Raw genomic sequence first — 12,406 nt, 5'->3', positions numbered from 1 at the left:
GCAGCAAGCGCTGCCAGGGCATCCACTACATGCCAGGCACTGTCCAAGCACTTACGTACATTTGCTCATTGGACATCTCATTCAGACCTTGCCATGACCGTATGAGGTAAATACTATTGTTACCTCCATTTTCCAGCTGAAGAAATGGAGGCCTGGAGAGATTTAATGACCTATTCAAGGTCACACAGCTAGTGAGTAGCTAAGCCAAAGCTCAAACCCAGTCAGTATGGCATAATGTTGGAAATTGGACCTTCTGGCTGAGTGTGCTTCTGGCTGGGTGGAGGGGAGAGGGGTTCTCGTGAATTCAGGACCTCCTGTGGGAGGAGAGCAAACATTTCTACGTGTGGCAGCCTGCCCTGGGGTCGTGGTCATGTCCAGAAGGGTTTGGTGTGCATTTCCCAGTTTGGCACCAGGTTCTGTCTCCAACCTGCAAGTGCCTAGGTATCGGAGCTACCCGGAGGGAGGAGCCAGTTCTCTGAGATGGTAGCTTTTCTCTCTCAGCCTCTTTGTCTTGGGACAGAGGGTCAGTAAAATTTGCTGATGTTCCTGGAACTAATAACCCTTTCTCTAAATGAAGCTTAGAAAAATCATTGTTTATAATAACAGGATTCCCGAGGCCTTGTTCAATTAAACTTGAAGAAATAATTACAATCTTAAAGCAACTTTATTAAAAGAGAGCATAACAAACAGTGTATTCTATTAGCATCTTTTGAAATTTACTTCTGCATCTTGTTAGTTTATACGCTTACCATTTTCCCCTGTTTGCAACCAGGGTATGCAAACTGTATTGTCTCCTGATTTTTAATCCCTTCACGTGATTTCATGTTTGACTTTTCATATATTGGCACAATCTATGTCCTTGTCGTTTTTAATAGCAGCGTTGCTTTCTGTGGCTCATCCATCTGAGCCATTCCCCTCTAGTTAAGCTGGGGAAAGAATCTAAGGCTAGGTCCATCTTCCTTCATGAATTTTATTAACATCTGTTTTCCAAGTTGCTCTCACTGAGGTACTCCTGTAATCCTGGCTCTTTCACATGGGCTAGTCAGACCCTTTGTGGATTTGGTTTTTGATCTGTGTCCTTTTCAGTGTATGCCTTTTTTTGGTTCCTTTGAACGTGGGCAGAGAAGATCATATAAAATCAGAGAGTGAAGCTAGACATTAGTCAAGAATTTTTCTGTTTTAAGTGACAGAGACCCCCTTAAGGAAATTAAAAAGGAATTTACTGGCTTCCAATAAAATTTAGAAAGGGCAGGAGTAGATTCTAGGACTCAAATACAAATAGGCCTTTCTCTCTCCTTGTCTCTTGTTTCTGCTTCTCTCTGCGGGTTAGCTGCATGTTTATTCTTCTTGTGACCGTGAGGCTAGAGTATGGCCCGATTCATCTGGGCTCATGTCTGTGGTGTCTCATAATCAGAGAGAAAAGAATAGTCATCCTTGCTTGCTCCATTAGGAAAACCCCAGGGAAACACCCTGTTTAGCCTAGCTTGTGTTACTTCCTTATCCCTAAACTAGTCTGTGTGGCTGGGGACAGAGTTATATGGTTGGCCCAGCCTGGGTCATGTGTCCACCTTTGGCCCAGGTAGTAGAGTGCCATGGTTGACAGCCTTTATTAGAGCTACCTGGCTGGAGGTGGGAGTCCCTCCCCTCAGCCCACTCCCAGGGGAGCTGCTATTCTGAGCAGGTAGAATAAATGTTTACTGCACACCTGAAGAAAAAACAGAAAGGAAGGAAGCCGGATTGGTACTTGATTTCATGAAACAAGTGGTGGCAGTCTCCTGGAGGAGCAGGAAAGGACGGAGGACCAGGCTGTCCACAGTGAGCCCTGGAGGTGTCAGAAAGCAGCCACATGGGTGAAATCCATTTTCCCCTTTCTCAGTGTCACATAACATTGAACGCACTTAACCAAGCCCTGCACTGCTGGAGAGAACCTCAGAAAGCCATTCCAGAGGCACTTGGGTCTATTAAAGCCATTTTCTCTGCATTCCCATAAGTTGTCTATGAGGCCTATCATGAGTAATTTGCACTTCTTGGGAAACCCTATTCCCTTCCATGAAATATTCAAGTACCCTGTTCGTTTGTATGAGGACAGTGCTGGTGGCTGCCTTTGGAATCATCATTAGCAGTGGAGGATCATGACAGCACAGCCAGAGAAAAGACCCTATCCTTGTTAGCAGGTGCCTGGTCGTGGTATTCTGGCTGTAGGGTACGTGTGGCCTACCTCTCAGAGCTGCTGTGTTCTTGCTGTGGAATGTGTCTACTTTGTGGAATTGTTCAGAAAATTCAATGAGGTAACTGCATCTGGTACATAATAGGACCTCAATAAATATTAGCTCCCTTTTCTCCTTCTTCACTTTTAAGACTATCAATAGAAAACCATTGGTTTCCATGGCAACAGTGTAAAAGGTATAATCTGATAAATGGGAACTTTGGGAAGCTGACAAGAACACGCCAAAAAGCCATGTACTGTCTGGCATTGGAGTGCTTTGGGGTTCTGTGGAGTAATTCACCTTGTATTATATTTTAGTATTCCCAAACTATATGTGTTTGGGAAGGTATTTAGAATTTGGATCAAGGATGGTCTCACTGATTACAGGTGCCTGTACTTTCTCTTGGCTAAGACCAAAGCATAGAACTGAGAAGTGTGTGTCCAAGTGTAAGTGTATGTCTGTGTAGGGATTGTTGTGTGTGTGTGTGTACACAAATACGAGCATTCTTTGCCATGTAACGAGGAGCCTTCTCAGGCCCTGGTATGAAGCATTATTTTCTTCCATGGCTAGGTCATAAAGTGGGGATGTTTAAAGCTGAGACCAGGGGGTGGGGTCTGAAGGACCCCCCGAAGCCCAGCTCTGCAGTCTGTGTAGATTGCCATATTCCCAAACTTTAGCCTGCCTCAGAATCACCTGGAGGACTTGTTAAAGCACAGATTGTTGGGCCCTGCCCTTAGAATTTCAGATCTTGTATGTCTGAGGTGGGCCTGGAGAATTTGCTTTTCTAACAAGTTCCCAGTTGATGCCAGTGCTGTTGCTCTGTGGACCACACTTAGAGAACCACTAACCTATAGAGAGTCTGCTTGTATGGCTGATCTTTGCATATCGAGCCTTGCCTCTTTTTCCCTCTGTAGAAGCGCATCTGCCTAATCAAATCGGATTGCCAGATCCAACAAATGAAAATTCAGGATACCCAGTTAAATTTGAATTCCAGATGAATGATGAAAAACTGCTTAGTATTAGTATTAGTTATGTTTAGTTTAATATTAGTATGTCCCAGATACTGCATGGGATATACTTACACTAAAAAATTCATTGTTTATCTGATATTCAAGTTAAATGGACATCCTATATTTAATCTGGCAACCGTTTAATCAAATTGGGGGTCAAGTGTCTCTCTGTGCCTCTCCTGCTGCTTCTGTGTGATTGAATAGGCTACAGCTGCTAATGAAACCAGCCCAGAGATGGTTTGTGTTTTTCGGACAGAGCCACCTGCCGCCCTGAGCTCATTTGGCAGTCTTCACTTGATCTCACTGGGATGGACTTGGCTTTGTTCATATTTGCTCTTTTGCTGGCTCTCTGTGCCTTTCTTTGTCTGTCTGTCTCTCTTTTTCTCATGCTTTCTTTTATGCCCTCTTTCCTATGGGGGTTCTTAAAGGTGGAAATTTGCAAAGTGATGGGGATGGGCCAAGGAGAAGTCTTCTTAGCAGTGTGAGAATGGAGTCCAGAGGCGACCTCATGGGGTCTGCAGGGAGGAGCAGCATCAGGCCCGGAGAGGGCATAGAGAGCCCCAGCTGGCTGGCCACCATGCACTATGAAAAGGATAACATTTGCCTTGGAGAATGCGCCTTCCAGGGCTGGGTAGGGAGCGCTTATGTGGCTGCTTCACATAGTGGCTGGAGTCTAGCGTGTCACCAGCTTGAAGGAAATTGATGTCACTTGGTCTTTGATGCTGACAGAGGGAGCTGGCTGCCGTGGACATCAGCCTGTCTTGAGGGACAGAGAGAATCTGAGCAATCAAAGGCCTTCTGGAGACTTGGACACAGCATCCCCCTAACTGGCCCCATTTGGCCTTCTCTCTTGCCAAGATCACTTTGATGCTAAGAATGGAGAGATGGAGGAACAGAAGGCTGAGCTATGGCCCTTCCCTTCACCTGCCCCTCTGATGGCTGCTGTGCCCGGGCCTACCTCCTCTCCTCCCTGTGCTCTGAATGGAGCTGGAGGGCCTGCTTAAAGGAAGTAGGCCATGGCATTAGACGGGTCTGGCAAAGGAGACTTGTGTATGCTTTGGGGGCTGGTGTTCCTCTTCCTGTGTCCTCAGAGTGGCATGGAGAGTGATGGTGGGGTAGGGAAGCCATCATTCACCTGGGACCAGCAGGGTGACCCTGGAGCCTTGTGGTAAGGGAGAGGGCATGGGGGTCTTTTCTTCCTGGTATGCCCGCATTGCCTTGTGTGGGAACCAGACCTACCTTGGCAGGTTGAACAGGTAGTTTTCCTTCTATCCCAGACCGAGGAAAACCTGTTCCCTGTTTGCACTTGCCAGTGTTTGGCAGGCACAGTACTGGGGACAAGATGTCTGGATAGAGAAGAAAGATAAGGTGATGCCTCCTCTGAGTTCTCCAGCTGTCTTACATAGCCCCGTGGGGGGGAGATTGGCAGGCACGACTCACCCTATTTGATAACTGGGGCCACTGAGCTCAGAGACATGACAGACCTGCCCAAAGTCACAGCCAGTGAGTAATAGAGCCTGGCCGCGAGACAGAACCTCCCAGTTCCCAGCTTCCTTTTCTCTCATCTCATCTCCAGTGGCCTATCTTTGTGGACAGTCACATTCTCCTTGCTCATGCTTTGCACCTTCTCCAGCCCGTGGGGCCCAGTGACATTTTGAGGGGCTTTGTGGATGGTGGGGCTAGGCAAGATCCTCAAGGTTCCCAGTGTCAATGAGTGGAGAACTAACCTTGCAGAGGGGAAGTGGGCAGCGTGCTCCCACTGGAGGGCGAGCCAACCGTACCTCTCATTAAGCTCTGGGCCATGGCTGGTGGGTACTCTGCCCTGACCCCATTAGCTGGGATTTCCTTTCTGACATTGCCCTTCCCAGCCTTGTCTGTCCGTCACGTGACAGGGGCTCAATACATGTTTGGAGGAGGAATGAAGAAATCAGTGAAGTCTGACACTCTAGGAAAATAGGTAACAGTTGGAGAGACCAAATAGGACAGTATCAGTGTCTTTATACAATTGAGTATGAAATTGCCTGGTCCAGACCATGTGTGTAGCTAGAATACAGAGGTGGGAGAAATCCACACAGCTGGGGTGGTCAGCAAGGGCTTTGTGGGGGAGGACTGCAGGTGGGCCTTGCGGGGGTACTAGGAGGGAGTCAGGCCCTAGTGTGATCACATAGCTTTGGAACGTACTCATGTACTTTGGTTAAGAGATGATTTCAATGCCTCTTGGTGGGGAGGAGATGACAATTGGTGGCTTTGCTTGTTGTCTAGCACCTTCCTTGCCCCACACCCTGCAGGAGCTTGGTTCTGGCTTCATGCTGCGCACCTGCAGCCCAGCCCTCCTTAGTGTTGGGGCCTGACCACATCCCCTTGGCTCCTTTTGGAGGGAGGCATCTGGCCAAAGCAGACAGTGAAGTACCTGAAGGGCTGTACGAGTCTCCTGTGGCTGCCATAACAAAGTCCCACAAGCTGGGAGCTTAAAAGGGAAATGTATTCTCTCACAGTTCTGGAGGCCAGAAGTCCCATATCAAGGTGTCAGCTGGGTTGTGTTCCCCAAAGGCTTGAAGGAGGAATTTGCTCAGTGCCTTTCTCTCAGCTGCTGGTATTGCCTGCAGACCTTACCCTTCCTGGCCTTGTAGGGGCGTTGCTCAGTCTCTGCCTCCATCTTCACATGTATTCTCACTGTGTCTGCGTCTCTTCTCCCTTCTTAAGGACACTAGTCATTGGCTGGAGGGCTCACCCTAATCCACTGTGACCTCATCTTGGTCACGTCTGCAAAAAGCTCATTCTGACGTAAGGTCCCATTACGGTACTGGGAGTCAGGATGCAATTCAGCCCATAGCAGGTGCCTAGAGCTTTTGTTTTGCTTGCCTCCAGGTCTCCTCTACCTATTAAAGTCTGTGTCTCTGGAGGCTAGGAGGTAGGCAGAGGCCACCACACTCACACTGTCAGAATGTCTTCACGCACATGTGGGGTGCACGGTGGGACAGATGCTGCTCTTACCATTTAAGACTGAGTCTTACTCTGCAGGGACTGAAGTCTTGGTTAGAAATGCTGTTTCTCCCTGTTTTGGTGTTGGGTGGTGAGGAGATAGAGGGTAGGAAGGAGGGGGAAGACACCTGCAGGCTTCCTGTTTTCAGGGACGCAGAATGTTGGCTCTGGAAAGACCTTCAGGGGCTTTTGCCCCAGAAAGGGCATCCACCCTGTTGTTCATTCTGGGGCGGGGCCCTGGCTCCACTGCTCAGGAACTCTATGATCTTGGGCAATTTATTTAGCTCCTCTGAGTCTCAGCGTCCTCCTCTGTAAAGTGGGATAGTAACAACAATCCTGGTCAGATCTCACAGAGTTCAGGTCTCAGTGTTTGTGAGGATTTAATGATAAATGGATGGATGTGTAAGTTTATTTTCTTAAATCATTTTTATTGTGATAAGTTATACATTACATAAAATTTACCATTTTAACCATTTTTGACTGTATGGTTTTCAGGGACATTAAATACATCCACAATGTTGTGCAGCCATCACCACCTCCATCTCTGGAACTTTTTCATCTTCCCAGACTGTGAAAATATCTTTTACTGAGAGCACTTTGTATTTCATTTGATAAACCAGGAAACCGAGTCCCTGAGAAGGAAGGACTTGCCTGAGTCATCCAGTGAATTAGGGGCACAGCTGAAGTGTGAACCCCAGTCCCCTGTCAGTTCGGTGCTCATCACCTTCTGTCTCCCACACTTCTGTGGGCTGCAGGGTCTGGGACACATGAGACATCGTTGGGGTTGAATTCCTCCGCAGAGCTTCCTCTCTCTCCCCCAAACCCTGTCCCCAGGACAAACCAGAATGTGTACCATGGTGGGACACACACAACTGCCTGCTCTGAGAGTGTTCCTGTCAGGCTGTCCTGGTCTCTGTCAACCTCTGGTCTCTCTCTGCCTGCTTCTTTCTCAGGTGGGACAGAGTTCCAGTGGAGGATCAGGGGAGCTGAACTTGGGGCAACCTTTGGGATGACTTTGTGAGGTGCCTTATGGCGTGGAGAGAGTGGGGGCAGGGAGTCAAGGGCTGCATTTTGGTCCTTCCTATAGCTACCACAGTCTCCTCACTGAGCACCTATTTGTTGAGGCCCTACTGTGTGCCCATCATTGGGAAAATACCAGTGAATGAGACCATATTCCTCTCTACTTGGGGCTTCTGTGAGACACAAATGGTATGATACACGAAGACCCCATGGCAAAGGGCACTCACCTGTAGGAAGTGATGGCAGGTGGGGAGGTGAGATGGCCAGGCTGATGGTAGCCAGGGTGCCAGGGTGGGTTAGATTTGGGTGTTCTGGGCTCCATGTGACCTTCCACATCAGGTGCTGGAGACAGACCCTGGCCAGAGAGCATCTGTTTGCCTTCAGGTGACTCACGGTCAAGGAGGGATGTGCCCACATAGTTATGAAGCAGTATTATGGGGGCCAACAGAGAGAAAGGGGTGACAGCAGGTTATATCACCAGGGCAAGAAAGGGCTGATTCTGCCCAAGGGGCAGTTGGAAGGACAGCAGGGGAAGCTTTGCTCTGACTTGGTTCAGAAGAGGACTGTCAGGAAAGCCTATGGGTGTCTCACCATAGACGGACTCTTTTTTTACCTGTCTGGGGGGCTGGCTCCTTTGACCCTCAACTGGATCCTGGGAGTAGCTGGAGCAGGGATTATTGTATGCATTTTGCAGGCAGGAAGAGTGATGTGTTGAAGGCCTTGGGCAAGGTCACCCAGGACTGTGGTCAAGCAGAAAGCAGAGCCCAGCTTTCCTTCCTTGGTCCCAGGCATTCTTGGCAAACCCACCCCAGGTTCTTTCTGTCTGTGTTCCTCTGACTGGAAGATCCATTCAGAGCCCACCGTTCCTAAACTGTGTACCTGGCTCTCCAGGAAGTCCTGCCCTCAAGGAGCTCCCAGCCTGAAGTCCCTCAAGGCTTGGTTCCCCCCATGTTCCTCTCCATCTTCCTGGCTTCCTCCTGCCCTGGGAACCTGCAGGCAGGAGCCGCTCTGCTGGAGAAAAGGCGGGAAGGCAGCCAGACTAAACCGTTCTCTCTGTTGGGTCTTCTCCTGACACCAGGTCCCGGCTGGCAGACTTCCACGCCAATTGTCGTGCCTCCTACCAGACGCTCACCAGCTGCCCTGCCGACAATTACCAGGCGTGTCTGGGCTCCTACGCTGGCATGATTGGTAAGCCGCCCCCGTGCACCTGGGCTCTTGGTGGCTCCTGGCTGCCCCATCCCCATGGGCAGGGGGCCTGGCTCAGGGCCAGAGAGTGGACAGCCTGAGCTCGCTTTTCTCTGTGGTGGGAAACCAGAGGAGAAGGCAACCTTTTATCATGGGGGGAGGAGGGCCCCAAGGGCCTTATAAGGCTTTTGAAATGAGAAAGCAGCATTTATTACATGGTTTGGAGTTTCCAGGTACCGCGCTGAGCAGTTTACACCAACTGTTTTATTTTAATTCTCATAGCAGTACTTACTAGGGGGGAGTTGCTATCTCCATTCTACAAATGGTAAAACTGAGGCTTAGAGAGGTCAAGTCACTTGCACAAGTTCCCCTAGCTAGTAAATGTTGGCACTGGGATCCAAACCCAGGATGTGAACCTTAGTCTCCCTGGCTCTCGAACACAGGTTCTGCTTGCTGGTGAAGAAGGCAAAGGCCCAGGGAAGCAGGGGGCAGGGTGGTGACTCCGGGATAGCTCCTCTGCTATCTTGCTCTGTCCTCAGTGTCCATACCCCTCTGCCCCCTGTGGCCATGGCTGCATGGTCGCTGGGATAGTAACGGTCCGTTTGTTTGAGTTGGGATGTATGTGTATTTGAGGGGGCAGGTGGGAGGAAAGGAGAGTTCCCCAGCCTCTTCTCTGTTGTGTCTGGGGCCTGGGACCCAAAGAGAAGGCCTCACTATTCCTCTTTCCTTTGCCTTCCCTTTCTCCCTGCCCAGGGTTTGATATGACACCCAACTACGTGGACTCCAACCCCACTGGCATCGTGGTGTCCCCCTGGTGCAGTTGTCGTGGGAGTGGGAACATGGAGGAGGAGTGTGAGAAGTTCCTGAGGGACTTCACCGAGAACCCGTGCCTCCGTAAGTCCGAGCAGGCCCTCCCCATGCCTCTCAGTCCCAGAGGGGCCCTGGAGGCCTGCCTTTGCCATGCCCTTCTCTCTCCATTGGGATGGCCAGTGATAATCTACAGGGCTTCCCCAGTGACCCACGGAGAACTTGGGTTTTGTGCTCTTGGGGACTCATCCTACTGAATAGTCAGTAGGCCAGCCTGAGTTTACCACCGGAGGATTTGAGCCTATGTCAGGCCAAGGTCGAAGATTTCTGGTCTGTTATCCTGAGAGCTTTAGCCAGGTTCCTTCAGGGACAGCCGTATGATGAGTATCTCAGCATCTGTCACTTGTCCCCTTAAGGATTTGTTTCCCATTAGAATTGGTGACTTGCAAGTCCCAAACTGCTAACTAAAGGCTAGAGAGAGAGGTTAGCCACAGTCTGCCTGCCTCGCTCTTTTCAGTCTGACACTCTTGCCACCCACCCACTTGAAAATCTCCCGCCTTCCTTCTGTCTTTTCTTCCTTCCATCCGTCAGTCCATCCTCCCTTTTTGTATGGCACTGAGGATTCAGAGAGATGAGCCATGGTGCCTGCCATTGAGCAGTGTGGAGTCTGATGGAGGCACACTGTCAGGGGGTCACTGTGACCACAATATGGAGTGAGTGATACTAGGGTGGAGGTCAGTACAGGGCACTTTAGGAGCCCAGACTAGTGATACCAGTCAGCCTGGAGGAGGAGGCCCTGAAAGCTCCTCAGAGGCTGGCCCCTTGAGGGAGAGTGGGCATTTGTCAGCTGACAAGGCAGGGAGGGCACACCAGTCCACCCTTGGCAGGGCGGCTTGCAGGAACTGTGGACTATGGAGTCTTGCTGTAGAGCATGAGGACGCTGAGGGTTATCTGGACAGGGAGAGGGAATCCTCCTCATGAAGGGCCTTGCAGTCCTAAAAGTGTTAGGATCTTATGGTCCTACAGGTGGTGGAGGTGGGGGTGCAGGTCACTGAAGGAGAGTCAGCAGGTGGCATTGTGGGCAGACCAGCATGCAGATGGCCTGTTCTCTGGTTCTGGTGTGGAGGGTTGGGGCTGTGGTTCTGACAGGTGGTTCAACACCAGTGTACTCAGAAGTGGGGGAGCAGCTATTCCCAAAGAGGCCGGTGTGACTGAGCCGGAGCAGTGGTGGGCAGGAGAGAGGAGAGATGGAGTGCACAGATCTTTAGGCGATGGGCTCAACTGCCGGCAAGTGGGCGGTCATGGAAGCATGGTGGGGGGCTTGGGTGGGGAGAGATGACCTCTGCAAGACTGTAAACATGGGCAGAAAGCAGTGATGCAACAGGAGGGAGCGATGCCTTGTTGGGGCGTAGATGTGATGAACTTGAGGTGCATCTGGGACTTGGAGGTGGAGATTTCTGGAGGCACTTGGTTCCAGGGTCATGTCTTGGGAATAGTTTGGTCCAAGAAGTCCCATTATTTAGTCTTCAGTGTACTGGTGTTGATGGTGTGGGAGTAGGTGAGGCCGCCGTGGAAGATGGCTGAGTCTGGGGCTCTTGGAATGCCATTGGCAGGACCTGGAAGCATCTGAGGTGGCAGAGGAGCCAGGAGAACCTGTGTGGGGGTTGGAGGGTGGGGCAGGGGTGGGGCAGGGGTGGGGATGGGGGATTGGTATGGGGGACGCTTTGAAGTGGAGGGTGGTCTGCAGCACAGGATGCTACAGAGAAGCCAGTGATCACCGCCCTGGGCCCGGCCTGCTGCCTCCTTCCGGGCTCCCCACCCCACTTCTCCTCTTCCCTTCCTCTTCTGCATTTCTTTTTCTTTTTCTTTTTTTTTTATGTTTCAAGTTTTTATTTAAATTCCAGTTAGTTAACATATAATGTAATGTTGGTTTCAGGAGTAGAATTCAGTGAATCATCACTTACATACAACACCCAGTGGTCATCCCAACAAGTGCCCTTCTTAGTACCCATCGACCATTTCCCATACACTTCCCTCCATCAACCCATAGTTTGTTCTGTATCGTTAAGAGTCTCTTTTATGGTTTGCCTGTCTCTTTTTTTTCTTCTGTGTTCATCTGTTTTGTTTCTTAAATTTCACATGAGTGAAATCATATGGTATTTGTCTTTCTCTGACCAACTTAAGTCACTTAGCTTTCGATGGACATTTGGGCTCCACATTTCTTTCTTTTGTTTGTCTTTTGCAACCTCCCTCTTGCTATTTTCTTCTCTCCATGTGAGATGTCAGTAGTGTCTGAAAGGGGACTCCAGAGAAATTAAGTTTGGACAAGCCACACCCTGTCCCCGGCTCTGGGCTGTTACAGGGGAGGCAGCATTAGGATGTGAGGGGAAGAAATTATGGAGGCAGCCCCTGATTTCTCTGTGCCTACCTGCTCTCACCCCCCACAGGGAATGCCATCCAGGCCTTTGGCAACGGCACGGATGTGAACCTCTCCCCTAAAAGCCCCTCATTCCAGGCCACGCAGGCCCCTCGGGTGGAGAAAACACCTTCTTTGCCAGATGACCTCAGTGATAGCACCAGCCTGGGGACCAGCGTCATCACCACCTGCACATCTGTCCAGGTGAGGGGACACGGCTCTGCAACTGGGGAGGGCAAGCTGAAGGCATAGAGAAACACCAGGACATGAGAGGCGGGTGTGGGAAATTAGCTCACTGGGGATCAGGGATGGGACTGGCAAGTTCTTGCCCTTGGGTCAGGACCCAAGAGGCAGGGAACAGCTGTTGGGAGCTAGTTTTTTTTGTGCCTACATTCCCTAGGCATTCACCTGACAAGTAGGAAGCACTGGATTGTGCTAGAAAACACGGGGTGCCAGGGAAATGGAATGGTTAACACATACTAACCATCTGCTAATTACTAGGTGTTATGCTAGCAGATTCTCTGCCTACTTCACTGAATTTTCACAAAGTGAGGTGTTGGTCTTCATGTATTGTACACAGGAAACTGACCCAAGAAGAAGGTTAGGTAACATACCCAAGGTCATACAGCCGGTTAGTGGTAGAATAAGATTTCAAACCTACATCAGACCCCAAAACCCATGATGTTCATTTGTTTGTCCATCTGTCCATCCACCTAGTCATCGAGCATGTATTATGTATGTGTTATGTGCCAGGACTTATGTGAGATGTGAGGGAGACT

At 50.0% G+C, this 12,406-nt stretch overlaps 1 protein-coding gene across 3 annotated transcripts in view; it reads left to right on the top strand.

Moving 5' to 3' along the window:
• The window catches only part of GFRA2 (GDNF family receptor alpha 2), a 138,153-nt gene that overhangs the window by 73,593 nt on the left and 52,154 nt on the right, over positions 1-12,406 (top strand). For all 3 annotated transcript variants that reach the window (XM_049631508.1, XM_049631506.1, XM_049631507.1), the window contains exons 5-7: positions 8,298-8,407; positions 9,158-9,298; positions 11,659-11,831. In XM_049631508.1, the coding sequence (XP_049487465.1) occupies positions 8,298-8,407; positions 9,158-9,298; positions 11,659-11,831 (424 nt within the window). The remainder of the gene's footprint in view (positions 1-8,297; positions 8,408-9,157; positions 9,299-11,658; positions 11,832-12,406) is intronic.

Source organism: Panthera uncia, chromosome B1, assembly GCF_023721935.1.
Source record: "Panthera uncia isolate 11264 chromosome B1, Puncia_PCG_1.0, whole genome shotgun sequence".
Classification (NCBI taxonomy): Eukaryota; Metazoa; Chordata; class Mammalia; order Carnivora; family Felidae; genus Panthera; species Panthera uncia.
The sequence above is the reverse complement of the archived record's forward strand: the minus strand, read 5'-3'. Positions and strand labels throughout refer to the sequence as shown.